Raw genomic sequence first — 14,731 nt, forward strand, 5'->3', positions numbered from 1 at the left:
AATAAATAAAAATAAAAAATAAGCAAGGAGATTTAAAAAAAAGTTTAAGATCACAAATATGGTAATTACCTTGATTTGATCACTATACATTATATGTACTGAAATGTCACTATGTCCCCCATGAATACATACAGATATTATTTGTTAATTTAAAAAAATGAAAAAATAAAACAATGAAGGAATTAGGATATGAGTATAGTTTGGTTTCATAAAAGACCGTTAGGGGGTGGGCTTTCTAATGCTTTCTACGGAAAAAGGTGTCTTGAAGTTCTAAACATTTGACTTAAAATTTACCTCACTAAGTTACAGAAGAAAAAAAGGATGAAGCTACTTTCTATGAAGCACAAACACAAGGGAGAGCCCAAGCACTGGTGAGACTCTCACAACACTGCAAAGCCCTACCAAGCTACTCCCATTTCCTAAGAATTCGCTATGTCCTCAGCCTCCTTAGAATGGGAGGGCAGGCAGATAAAAAAAATACTCTCCTGTGTGACACTGATGTGCTCTTTTGAAGTGCTCTAGAGCAGTGATTTTCAACCACTGTGCCATGAACATTTTAAAGATCATTAATTAAATTATTTTTGAAAGAAGTTCACAGCATAGTAAGTATATTATTATTTTTTTTAACTCTTTTTTTTTTGGTCAGCATAATTTAAATGTGCCCTGGAAGTTTAACTACAGGTTCAAATGTGCTATAAGATAAAAAAGGTTGAAAAACACTGCTCTAGAAGTTGGTGCTTTCTACTATCCTTAACACAAAGATCAAATGAAAACATAAAATCCAGCTGATCATGAGCAGATGTAACTCAGGATAACACACAGTCCCAATAAAGGAAAAGGCTTAACAAAAAGTAAACAATCAGAAAGATAAGAGTCTGATTTTGGTCTAGGGATTTTTGAAAAATAGTTTCTTGGAGTTAAGGTCTATTTAGAATACTAACACAGGGCGGCACCTGTGGCTCACAGAGTAGGGCGCTGGCTCCATACGGCAGAGGTGGTGGCCCGTTCAGACCCAGCCCCGGCCAAAAAACTGCAGAAAAAAAAAAAAAGAATACTAACACAAAATGTATTGTAATTAAAACACTACAAACAAAAGTTCTATTTAAAAATATCAATATAAAGGCCTACTCTTTTTCATTTAATGGTAAAGGTTAAATTTATAGGGAAATTACCTTCCAAAGTTATAATTCTTTTTTCATTAAAAAAAAACTCAAAAATTTAGAAAATAATAAGAAAAAGAAAAATTATACACCCACTGTCCTGCCATAACCTCTGTTGACATTTTGGCATATATTCCTACTGGTCTTTCCAAGTCTCTTTGATATTTCTGACAAAATGGAATGAAAGAAGGCAGCCTGCAGTCTCTTATAATAACCCCATTCTCCCTTCCAACCAAGCATTCCTCTTTAATAGTAGATGTCCTCAATTGACAGAACTGCCATCTTCCATGAGCAGGGGAACTCTGCTCCACCACATTTTCCACACCCTATATTCTTAACCTTAGCCATTATTGTATTAATATACATTTTTCTTCCTTTGAAACAATAAAAACTTATTAGAATCTTCAACAGTGTATATTTTTCAAGAAATAAATGTCTAAAAATAGACATCAATTCATATGCCTTATTAAGAATGGGGAGAAGAATTCATATGCAATTAATGTGGCAATTAAGGGCCTTTATCAACTACAATGGATTAATTGGGTCATTCAACTACTATCATACAAAACAAAACAAAACAAAAAAAAACAAACAAACTATCCAAGGGGTATTTCCTGTAAAAGAAGAATTCTAGAAATATTTTGGTTTTATAATTTGATCCTAGTGTGTTCTTTAAAAATAATAATTTAAAACTGCTTATTCTCATAAAATAGAATTGAATAAAGTTAAAACAGTTCAAAATAAAACTTGATATTGACATGAAAATATTATCCTCATTAAAGGCCTTGGGATGAGTGTCACACCTTGTACTCTTATTCCAAGAACCCAGGATTATAAAATTAATAAAGATTGATTACTAAAGGCCACATTTTTGGATTTAAGAAGGTATTAGTATTGCCTAGAAATATGCAAGCAGAATTATCCAATAATTAGAAACATCAAGGTTTGGCTGCTGGTTTGGGCCACATGTGTACTAAAGATAGGCAAGTAAGCAGGAAGCACATGCTCCAGCCACACGCAGAAAAACGCAGCTTCTAAAGCCAACTAGCAGTTAAAAAAATACACTCTAATCTAAAAATAAGAAATATTCATAGAATTACAGGATTTTTTGAAGTTGACCGGGATTTTGCCACAGAAGTCTCACAAAAGCTATAATTCAATTTGGTTAATGAAAAGCTAGTCTTGTTTTCTTCTCTAAAGAAAATAAAGATTCTCTCTAATTAATGTCTTCCTAAAGAGCAACCAGAGTATGTACATGTGTGTGTGTGTGAGAAAAAACTCAATCTGAGCTTATACTGGAAAAAGGTTATTATGTAATACATTTAGAAATACATTAATTTGGGGCAGTGCCTGTGACTCAAAAGAGTAGGGGGCTGGCCCCATATACCAGAGGTAGCAGGTTCAAACCTGGCCCTGGTCAAAACAAAAACAAAAACATTAACTTAAAAATCTGGTCTTATTACTTATATGAAATTCTACTTTTAATCCATTTTTTATTTTCAAAACAACTTAGAAAATGACAGTTACTTTAAAAACATTTAAATGACAACTACAACCTTACGTCAAATACATCAATGCAATTGTCACATTTATCCCTTTAAAGGTATGCCAAAGAAGAGCCAAATAGTAAAATGATTACCCATCTACCCACCACTTCTATTTAACACTGCTAGCTGTCATACTGTTATGTCTGTATGTATACACACACACACACACACACACATATATATGGTTTTTGAAATCACTTTCAAATTACAGATACCCTTTTCCATTGCTTGCCTCATAGTGTACTGCTGTAGCAGCCAATTATATTAATCCATTCTAGTACTAAAATGACTGCCAGATTATTTTCTTTAAACAGATCTTTCATAATGTCACTCTTCTAATCAAGGGTCTAGAACTGCTTCCTGCTATTCCAATTCTTAATTTTCCATATCTTTCTCTAGTTTTCTGTTCACTAAACTTCTATTACTTTTAGCAAAGAAAAGCTACATTTACCTGGAACACAGCCCTCCGCTGAAATGCTTGGATCCTCCTTCCTGCTGACTGAAATCCCAAAATTTCAGCTTAAATCCCATCTCAACTCTTAGTTACCCTTTCTGTTCCAACAATTCTAGGCCATGTTTATTTTTTGGTTAGTTATGACCCTATTATTCTAGTCAGAACTGGAAACTTAAATTACTTAACTTTCCTTTAATCATTTCATGTAGGTTCTTTTGGTATCTCCAAGATGAACCGCAAGCTTCTTTGTACACTTAACACAGAGCACAGCTCCAAAAATTTTATTCATTGATTAATAAGTAATAATGTCTTTTTAACACAAAAGTGCAAGTTTTATTTCCCTCACTGTATTACTTAACTACCACATTTCATACTGTAACTCACCCATAATTAAGCAAACATCATAGATATTTTTTGTCTAGGTCAAAGATAGATCAGACCAAATCATATACTAAGGTAAAAGGTAAGCAAACAGCCTATTGGTGATCTTTGCACCTACAAGGTCAAGAAAAGGTGGGGTTGGGGATGCTGAAGTTTTATGGAGGTGTGGAAACTGTGAGCAAAAAGAAAAGAAAAATGCAAGAGGTACACAGAGAGAAGCCGTGAGAACAGACTGTCTTCTGAAAGCAATCTTGGTTCCTAGCAACTTTCCAGCTCCTACAGAAGTCCCTGAGGTAGAGCATGGTGAATCTCCCACCCCTGGATTTGCATGTGATTTCTTGGTAGATGCTATTTCACCAGCTCCCTAATGCTGAGCTATCTTATCTGTCAGAAGAGCACTAAGCCAGACATGCAGTCATTTTGAAACAACTAAAGCAAATGAGTCTTTTGCTAATATTATTAGATAATTGCCCACCCCACTCCAGGACTGCCATCTCTAAATAAAGTATCTAAAAGTATTGCTCCTGATGGGATATATCCCACTGTCAAAATGGATCTCTTAATACTACACTTTTCTTGTAGTCTTGTTCATGTTATCTATGTGCTTTACAGCATCCATCATATTATGTGCCATATACTTGATGAAATCACATGACTTTCTTTAATTATATTCTTTGGATTTAAGATAGAAACAGATTATGTACCAATATAACCACATAATATATTAACTATGTAGATATTATATATATATAGTGATATTTCATGTCTGAATTTTCCACTAAATTTAAGCCCATGAAGGCAGAGACCATGTCTATTTTTGCTTACTACTTTATACCTCTGCCTAGCACTATTAACAGCTTAATAAACAGTTAAATGGATCAGTCACAGGTATGAAATTTAGCTTAATAAGCAATGGATCTAGGACAATTATTACTAATATGCATCTTAAACATATATAAAAATGGAACTTTTGATTCTCTCCTTGCTTCACTTACCAACCTTTCTCCAAGCTGCTCCTCCTCCATTCTCCCTTCTTCAGTAAAATGCCATCAACTTTTATTAAGTTGCTCAAGATTAAACAAAAACTATGAATAATCCTTAATTACTTCTTCCTTCACTTCTCAGATCCAATCTATCAGCAATGTATTTTTACTATCTACTCTTTGGTCTCCACCACCACTCTAACTCTTGAGTCATCATTATTTCCTGTTTGGATTACTGTAATGGCCTTCTAGATACCCTCTTTCTTTTTTTTTTTTTTTTTTGAGACAGAGCCTCAAGCTGTTGCACTGGGTAGAGTGCCGTGGCATCACAGCTCACAGCAACCTCCAATTCCTGGGCTCAAGCAATTCTACCGCCTCTGCCTCCCAAGTAGCTGGGACTACAGGCACCCACCACCATGCCCGGCTATCTCTTTTTTGGTTGCAACTGTCATTGTTGTTTGGCGGGCCCGGGCTGGATTCGAACCTGCCAGCTCAGGTGTATGTCACTGGAGCCTTAGCTGCTTGAGCCACAGGCACTGAGCCTCTAGATACCCTTTTACCCTACTACAATGTTTCTTCATTCAACAGCATGTAATCTAAAATATGTATCAATCATACCACACTTACTTAAAATTCTATTGGTTTCTATCTGTGTACAGGCTAAAATATACAATCCCTATGTGGTTTGCAAGGCTCTGCATCATCTATCTCTAGTCTACTCTTATTCACTATGTTCCAACCACATAGACCTTTTGTTTCTTATGCTTTAAGGCCTCTGAACTTCCTGGCCCCATTCTGTCTCTCATAAGGATAGCACTTCATCAGCTTTCAGACCTCTGTTCTAAACTTTACCTTCTCAAAGAGGCCACTCTTGTTAAATCTATATGAAGAACCATTCCTTCCCCACTCACACAATTCTGTTGCCAAATTCTTTAGTTCCTTCGTAGCATGCTTACCATAGTGTAGTGTTAAAAGTTCCATTTTTATATATGTTTAAGATGCATATTAGAAATTATATTTATTTATTGCCTATCTCCTCTCCCCTAGAAAGTAAGCAGCTTTGCACCTAGAACACTACCTGATATGTAGTAAGCACTCAGTATTATTTTGATAAACAAACCTGATAGTATCTATTTTGTTCTTTTAAAACCTGTATTTATAATATATAAAAACCACCTCCCTGACATCTTCCCACTTCTTCTACCTGGATAAGTGGCATATACAATGAAAAGTATGATTAATGAAAGATTGGTTAAATCTATGGATGAAAGATTTAAGCATACCCGAATAATAAACTATTAAATCTAGTCTATCACCAATCCTAGCTCTTTTTTACCGTGTGGGCCAAAATACTTCTTTGGGAAGAGAATCTGCTTCTTATTACTTTCTTCCAGATAGGCGTTTGCTTTTTCTAACTCCAAATTACATTCTTTTTCAAGATTCTTGGCTTACTATTACATAATTCCTTAAATGTCAACTTGTTGAAATCTGGCCCTTAATATTACATCTTTTCCTCTTTTGTAGTATCATAAAACATTTTAAACAGAAACAGAGTTATTATCAGGTCTCATGAAACAGATTGTAAGACTGTTTCTCCACAAGAAACATCTTCCAAAGAAACAATCATTGAGTAAGTCCTATCACCTCCTTCCCCTAGGAATAGGAATAGTCAGGGCAGATAAGACAGAAGTTGGAGTCAGTGACCTGCAAAGCCTTATGACAGAGAAGACAAAAGTACCCAATCTTGAATGGGGGAATAAGGACATGGGAAAGACTGAGAAGGAATAAAAGCCAAGGCCTTCATTAAAATATAATTGTGTTCTCAATTTCTATTTAGGGTTGAAGAACATTTTCTGCACTTCCTACAAATCCACAGTGGAAGCCTTTGTCCATTATATTACTCAGTGTCCTTTATGTAAGGAACCAGGCAATACATGCTTCCTGGAATTTAGTACAAGAACAAGTCTCACTTTCAGATCAAAATTGGAATTTGTCATTTTAACAAAAAATGCAAACTATATGTTGTTGTGGGCTTTTAGAGCTGGAAGAGCCATTATAAATCAACTAGTCAAGTATTTTCTAAAGTGTGGTTTAAATGTTAAGAAGAACTAAAAAGTTTTATAAGCAAACAAATCTCTTTCTATACCAACTTTATTGAGATATAAGGCACATACCATGAAATTCACCTTTTTAGAATGTACAATTCAGTTTCTTTTAATATGCTCACAGAGTTGTGTAACCATCACCATTAGCCAATTTTAGAAACTTAAAATTTTAGATGAAACTTAATATGGATTAGAAGTCATTTCCTATTCCCTTAAATAAGTTTTGCTTTAACTATAGGAATTGCTTGATCCTTTACTGGGAATCTAATGTGTATTATGAATTTATTAAACAGGGTATGATGCACAATGTTTCCCAAACATATTTAATAGCTAACATGTTAGTGGCCTATTATGCTAAACGCTGTACATATATTACCTCAATTCTCACAATAAAGATCTGTAAAGTAGCATACATAGTAAGTGTGGACAATACAGCACAAAAGATTAATGCTACGTAACTTGTTCAAGTGTTCTTATCCACTCCACTCTCTTACAGAACTGACTAGTTGTGGGAGGAGGATGGACAACTAGTATTTCATGGGACATAACTTTCTAAGCACTTTAATTAAATCTATTTAAACAGTTAAAAATATGGGGCCCAGAAAAGTAATCTGATTTAGCCAAGAAAACACAGCATTTCGGGCAGCACCTATGGCTCAAAGAGTAGGGCGCTGGCCCCATATGCCATGGGTGGCGGGTTCAAGGCCAGCCCCGGCCAAAACTGAAAAAGAAAAGAAAACACAGCATTTTTTCTCTTTTTTTTCCTTTGGTTTTCGGGCTAATTTACACCTAAATTTAAAACCTAACTACAGTTAACTATCTTATCTCAGTTTCCTGACACAATTCTCTCCCTTCTTTAAATGTCTTTCTTTTTAAATCTATATTTGGACATTTAAGCTACCTTAAAACTCTGTAGGGAATGACTTAAAAGCTGGTTGGGATTGACTTTGCTTTCTTTAGGTGTCCTTCTCTGAAAGAAATGTACTTCACCACTTTTGCATATACAAATCCTACCTTGTAACGTGTAGTACAGATGAAGGAATTATTCGGTTTTCCGCTTATCCTAGGTGGAAGTCAGGGCTGTCCCTTTCTGTGTACCCATACATAACCCTTTATCTGCTCTGGACACTTCTGCGTTGTATTCGAATTATTTACTTCGAGCTCCTGTTGTACCCCACCTTCTAGCCAGAGAGTTCCTGGAAGGAAGGAAGTCAGCAGCAACTCCAAAAGCCCAGCAACTGGGAGCCAATTAATAAGCAATCAATAGTTTCCTATCTACCCTTGATTAATTTCTCTAAAGCAAGAATAAAACTCTCCTCAAGCTTGCCAGCCCCCAGAGGGCAGGATTTACTCACTTATACTGTCTCCCGCCGGCGCCCAGCCCTCCCTCTGACCGACAGTGCGCCCACCAGGCAGGCTGTAGCGGCCATCGGCGCTCACCGCCAAGGTCGGCCTTTCAGAACCCAGTTGAGGGTCAAGCAGCAAGTAACAGTAACTGGCCAGGGGCGACGGTAAGGCAGACGCACATCCAAAATCCCATCCAACCCTCGCGACGATCCTGGGCAAAGACATTTTAACCTTTTCTAACGGGGACCTGAGCCACGCAAGGAGGTCAAGGCCGAGCAGGGGGTCCCATGTCGGAAGGTGACAGAGCAAGGCCTCGAACCCGGGTCATCGCTTCCAGGTCAGAAGATCTTCGGGGCGGAAAGAAGTCCTTGTTCGCCCTCCCTCGGCACTCCCCTCCGGACCACTGCGACCTCGGGACCCTGGGTCACCGGACGTGGGCCGGGGCCGGGGGTCGCGCGCACCCCCCCCCCCCCCGCCCCCTGCCCCGCGCCATCTTTGAGCGCTGAGGCTGCCGCTCCAGACTGCCCCGAACCGCTGCTCCAGAGGTTACTCACCCGCACTGCCCGGGGCCAGCCCCCCTGCTACCTCCGCAACCCCCGCCAAGGCCAGCATAAGCGGCAGAACGCCTAGCTGGGAGGCCTGGACTGTCGCCATGTCCCTGCCGGGCGGGTCCGGAGCAGCGGGATGCTCGGACCCAGCCGGGCCGAAGCCGCCGCCGCCGCAGCCTCTCGCTCAAGACCCCGCCCCGGGGCCCAGGCCTTTGGTGATTGGCTGCGGAGCGCTAAAGCCCCTCCCCAACTGCCCAGAGTTTCCAAAACCTCCCCGGGGCGGGAACGTGCCCCATACCCCGGCTCTTTGTTACGGCCCAGCTGTGTGTAGGCTTCTGTCACGGAGACCGCCAGCTGGCCTTCTCCAAGAGTGGAGGCAGGTATGTCAGAGCTGGAAGGGTCCTTAGAACGTCGCTGCTATCTCCCGAGGTTTATACACAGAGCCACTGAAGCTGAGAGCCAAGTCTGACCTGTTTGAGATCACATTGCAAGTTTGCCTGAGAGCTCTTAGTTCCAAGGCTGAACCAAAGGGGTTTTTCCGCAGCACGTAACCTCAGTGATACTGTCAGTGTTCTTCCTGCTGACACTGCCTTTCACCCCGAGAAGGCGAGTCACACCTCAGCTTCCTCTGAAGCTGAAGGGCTTTGCCGTAGGCACGGTCGGCTGACAGTGGTGGAGGGCCTGAGGCAGGGATTCGCCACCAAAGCTCTTTGGCACGTGTAGCCTCAGTGTGTCTTTGATGTACTATTAAACGCCTACTCCCCTCCGGGAAAGGGAGTGGGAGAATGCTTGTATATCTAGATATGGAAAGCCTTGACTGTCAGACTGAGGAGTCTAGACTTGGTTCAAAGGACGAGTTGGAGTGGGTCCCCACCATACCCATCACTTCAGCAGCTACTATGGGCAATGTTTTAAGGGGTCCACTGGCGAGCAAAGCTAATTCATTCTTTCTCTCTCTCTATTCCTAAATTGAACTTTTTTTCCTCCTTGCTTTTTAAAAAAGCATAGCCGTTTTTACCAAGAATAATCACAATAAGACTAATTTATTTGTAAAATAAGTCTAGTTTTACTTGGTTGTTTACGTGAATGAAATAAGAATAGTGCTTCTTGCATATTATTAAATATAACATTTAAGTGAACATTTTGGTAAGGGGCTTTATTAGCCCCATAAAGTCAACGTTAGTTTTTAAAAGCTGGTAATATGCAATCTCAGATTAGACCTTTAAAAGTGTTTCTAGGATGAGAAGTCAAATCAAAGACTTGCCCAACTGTGTCCTGTTACAAGAAAAACAGATTCTTATTAGACCTGTGTAAATACCCTTATTGTCATTTAATAAAAGTTTCTAAGTTCTGGAGTAAGCAGGTAGGGAGAAAAAAGATTAATGTTTCATTTTTGTTTCAAATTGCTGTAAATTATAGTTTAAGAGAAAAAGAGCAAAGGAGTTCCTTAAGTCTGGAAAACAAGACATCAAAGTAGCACCAATGTTACAAACAAAACGTGATAAAATTATAATTACTTTCTTTGGTTATCCAGTAATGTAATTAATTCTTCTTTTTCTTGATGTTTGGTTAGCAGGTTTTTGAATCCATCAGTTTTCTATTAGAGTTCTAGAAATTCTGACCCAATGCAGTATTGTTATCATAAAGTTATCAGAAGCCTGTACTTGTCAGACACTTTTTCATGAATCTCTTGCAATTTTTGTATCATACCTGTTTGCAAAAGCTTTCAGAAAATCATCACAGTAAAACAATAACTATGGATGACAAAAGACAAAATGGTCATGGTTAAAGATCTTTAGAGAATTTATTATAATGCAATTGAGAAATAAATTTGTTTATTTCTGTAACATTCAACATTTTAAGATAATTAGAATTATGAATGATAGCATTTACGTAGGGATATACCAGATTTCTAGAAATTTCCTATATTTTTAGAACATTTATATTAATACATAATAATATCTATACAAATGTAAAATAAAAAGTAAAAAACATTAAACATTATTGTATTTGACAGTGCTTCCCAGGCATATTAATATATCAAATAAGCCTCATTAGTTTAACATTTCTCTTTTTATAAGGAGAAGAACAAATCTTTAGAAATTTTCTAGGCAGCTTATTTAACAAGTAGAGCAAAATATTGTTTATAGTCTCTTAGTAAGAAGAGACTAATAATCAAAACTTTTAGCTTTGTATCAGTAATACTTCACTGAGGTAAGTTTTTAAAAATCTGGTAAGTCTATCTTAATAGTTTATAGAAATATCACACATATTTCTTTTTTGTAGACCTTCTGCAGCTTTCTATATCTATTGAGTTTTTGACTCTTTGATTTTAGAACAATGTCATCTTACTTTAAGACAAAATTACTCTTTTTTCCCTTTATGAAAACATATCTTGTATATTGTTCCTTATTAAAAACACTCCCTGCTTGCTTTATTTTTCATATACAGATGTTTCCTTTCATCTTTATTATCTTTAAATTAAATATATTAATTAGAATGCTTAACCCTTTGTAATCTTTATTTTTAGTGAAAACTAGAAGGTACATGATTCATAATTTTTAAAAAGCATATGCCTCCTCATAGTGTAACTTTTTTTAAGGCTTCAAAAATTTAATTATGATAATTACAATCATATACTAACAGAGACAGAATAGCATAGTAAACCTGAACTTACAAATTATGTAGCTGCAACAATCACAAACTCATGCCCACTCTTGTTTTGATTATACTCTGTACTTCCCTGTCCCCACACTGGAGCGTATTGAAGGAAATTCTAGCTATGATATTTCATCCACAAATAGTTCAGTATGTATCTATAAAAGAGAAAGACTTTAAAAATTACCATGAAATCATGACCACACCTAAAACTTAAAAAAAATTTTTTTTGAAACAGAGTCTCACTTTGTCACCCTGAGGTTGAGTGCCATGGCTTTATAGCTCCCAGCAACCTCAAACTCTTGGGCTCAAGTGATTCTCTTGCCTCAGTCTCCCAAGTAGCTGGGGACCATAGGCGCCTGCCACAATGCCCGGCTATTTTTAGAGATAGTGTCTTGCTCTTGCTCAGGCTGGTCTTGAACTCCTGAGCTCAAGCAATCCACTTGCCTCGGCCTCCCAGAGTGCTAGGATTACAGGTGTGAGCCACTGCACCTGGCTTTAATAATGTTTAATGTCACCTATTATGCAGTCAATGTTCAAATTTCCCCAATTGCTTCATAATTTTTAAAAAACTTGGTTTGTTCGAATGAGAATGCAAAAAAGATCCTTAAGTTGCATTTAGTTTGTGTGTCTTGAGTTTCTTTTAAGCTGTATATATTTTTCCCTCATTTTTTCATTGAAATACAGTGTATGTTTGTTTAAGGAAAAGGGTTATCTTCCCAGTTGAGCCTCCCACAGTCTGGTTTACTTATTGTATTCCCATGGTGTTGTTAACATATTCTGCAGATCTCTGTATTTCCTAAGCTTATGTATTAGATGTAGATGTTTGCTCTGATTCAGGTTTGAGTTTTTGGCAGAATAGTCACACATATGGTATTGTATTTTCCATGATGAGACACATCCTCTTTAGCTATTTCTCTTCTTGTGACAATGACTACTGATAGTCATAGTCTAGCTCTTATTTAATTTGGGATTTTCCAGATAATGATATTCTAATTTTATTATTCTGAGAGAGAGAGTTAGATTGAAGAGAGAGAGAGATTTTCCCTCATCAAGTATTTGGTACCCTAGGGTACAGCTCACACAAGAAAGAAGTCAGGTTCAATGCTTAATTCTTTTCAGAATAATTGATTGGTTCACTAACATCCTTCAAAGATGACCATTGAGTTTATTTTTTAAAATGTCATTATGAATTTATTGATTTTAACTTATTTGATATGCTTTAATCCATTTTATTCATGCTTAAATTGTTCCATTTTGGTTACTTGGAGCTGTTTCAAGTTGGTTCTTGATTCTTAGACATAAATTTTTTAATTGCTTTTGGGAAAGGGCATAGAGACCCTTTTTAGAACTTTTACTCATAGAGAAGTGATATCTAAACTTTTTTGATTGGAAACTGCCATCAGAAAATGACTCTCTTCAACATGTTTATATATTTACAAATTATACACATAACCTGTAATTCTATATGCTATGTATGCAATAAAACACCCAAGTAGAGATTTTAAATGATGAAATAAACGTTTTAGAAATGGTAGCCACTTAGGAGGTCGCTGGATATAGCTCTCTTAGCACAGCAGAATAGAAGAAGCATCTCTGCAGAGGCAGAGAGCCCCAGAGCCCTCCTCTGGTGAGGAGCCAGACATCATAGCAGGGACCAGGCTGCTGGCCTCTGGCATTGGGGCCTGGAGCACTCATCTGGTTTCCTGTCAATAGTTTGTCATGAGCACAGCCAAGATTCCTAAAGTATCCTGGCCCCAGACCAGGTCGTTTCAACATTCAGCAATCTGGTGAGCAGGGTCGACTTGGGTAACTGTTCAGGCAATGAGACACGCAAGACTGGCTTCACAGATGTAGAAATAGAATCATACTCATCTTCTCTTTAGGTTTACTGGCTTATCATAAAGGATATTACAAAGGATACAGAAGAAGACTAGGCATGGGAGAAGGGGCATGGAGCTCTCACGTCCTCCCTGGGTGTTCCCTTTTAAGAGTCTCCACATGTACAGCTATTAAGAAGCTCCAGAGTGTAGGACATGTTTCCTAGGAGACCCAAATATCTTCAGTTCCTTCATAATAATAAGCCAAAACTAGATAAATTTATGTTTACCACGTAATGTTTTAGTAATTTATCTTATTTGGAAATGATCTAGATATTTAATAAATATCTATCATTTAATATAACAGTAAAATTAGATGATTGTAAGTTATCAAAAAGATAAAAAAATTGTTTTTAGGCAGATATAACATCAAACAAAGCTGTCATCGAGTTATTTTTTTGTTGTTGACAAATTTTGTAACAGAGATAACATGAGTTTATTTGAGAAACTAGATAGAATAAAAAAATGTATTTGCGTTATATTTAGTGCTGACAACTTTGAGGGCATATTTATTTTTTATTAAACCAACAATATTCTTATTTACTACAGATTACCCAAGTCTTCTTAACTTAACAACTATTTGGGTTAGTTCCTATTTTTCAGAAAGAATATATAAATGTGTATTTTTCTTTAAGCCAATTAAATAGATCTCTTTTGTAAGTTAATTTTAATACCTTCCAGGGGTAGAAAAATATTACATATATATAACATACATAGGAACAGACATTGCATAAACATACAGACAGATCCAAACAGTGACTTTTGGCTTTTGTTCTAAAATTTTACTCATGTTCCAAGTACAATAATATAAAAGTCACTCATTTATAAAAGAACAGTTGGATCCAAATTATATTTCTGGTATTTAAGTTTACCTGTTCAGATGGCCAAAGCTTTTTGTTAATATTTGTGAGACAGATTTTAAGGATTTTTTGTTTACCAATTTGTTTCTAAATAGTTCCCTTCCCTCCTTTTTTTCTCTGGTGAGTCCTTTGCCTGAAGCCTGCATTTTAAAATTTACCTATCTCAAAGGCATGGAGGAAGGATGTAAGTTTTCTATAAGAAGGAGTTATGCAACATATTCAACTATTATCAGAACTTTATTTAATGGAAACTGTGGAGTCTCCATATGGTGTGAGTTATTGAGGAGATATCCAGTCTATTTCCAATTACTTTTTTTTTCCTATTTAGCCTTAAATGGCTTACTTTTGTCTCTGAGTTTTTTTTTTTTTTTTTTTTTTTTACAAGATCATGTTTTAAATTTAATTGTTGCAGGCGCTCCCAGTTCCTTTGGGGGTGTGTGTGTCTAATTTTAAAAGGAAGCTGGTGTTAAGGAGGTTAGGTAGAAAAGGAGAGAGCTCAAGCAGTTAGTAGGTTCAGAATAAATTTTCAATAGTGCACTGTAGAGATTCTTTTAGAGAGATTTTTTTTATTCAGCCATCCTGTATTTTGGAAGCCTCTCTATGCCAATGAAATAATGTAGCTCATTTTTTCTGAGGCATTCAGGATTTCTTCTTTTTCTGATTGTACCCCATAGGGGAACATATAGATTAAAATTCCCCACTATAGCCACTATACTACTTTAAGCCTTCTATTTAATCCAGGCTATTTTTTGTAAATCTCTTATTACACCTAAGCCTTCTACTGTTACCAGCCTCCAAGTGGATATTT

General features: G+C 36.9%; 1 protein-coding gene across 1 annotated transcript in view; it reads right to left on the reverse strand.

Annotated features, from left to right (window-relative positions):
- Window positions 1-8,709, reverse strand: part of RECK (reversion inducing cysteine rich protein with kazal motifs) — an 82,841-nt gene extending 74,132 nt beyond the window's left edge. Inside the window, exon 1 of the mRNA XM_053568752.1 lies at window positions 8,532-8,709. Within this exon, the coding sequence (XP_053424727.1) occupies window positions 8,532-8,631 (100 nt within the window). The 5' untranslated portion in view covers window positions 8,632-8,709. The remainder of the gene's footprint in view (window positions 1-8,531) is intronic.
- Window positions 8,710-14,731: the final 6,022 nt, after the last annotated feature.

The sequence above is a fragment of the Nycticebus coucang genome, chromosome 2, assembly GCF_027406575.1.
Source record: "Nycticebus coucang isolate mNycCou1 chromosome 2, mNycCou1.pri, whole genome shotgun sequence".
Taxonomy (NCBI): Eukaryota; Metazoa; Chordata; class Mammalia; order Primates; family Lorisidae; genus Nycticebus; species Nycticebus coucang.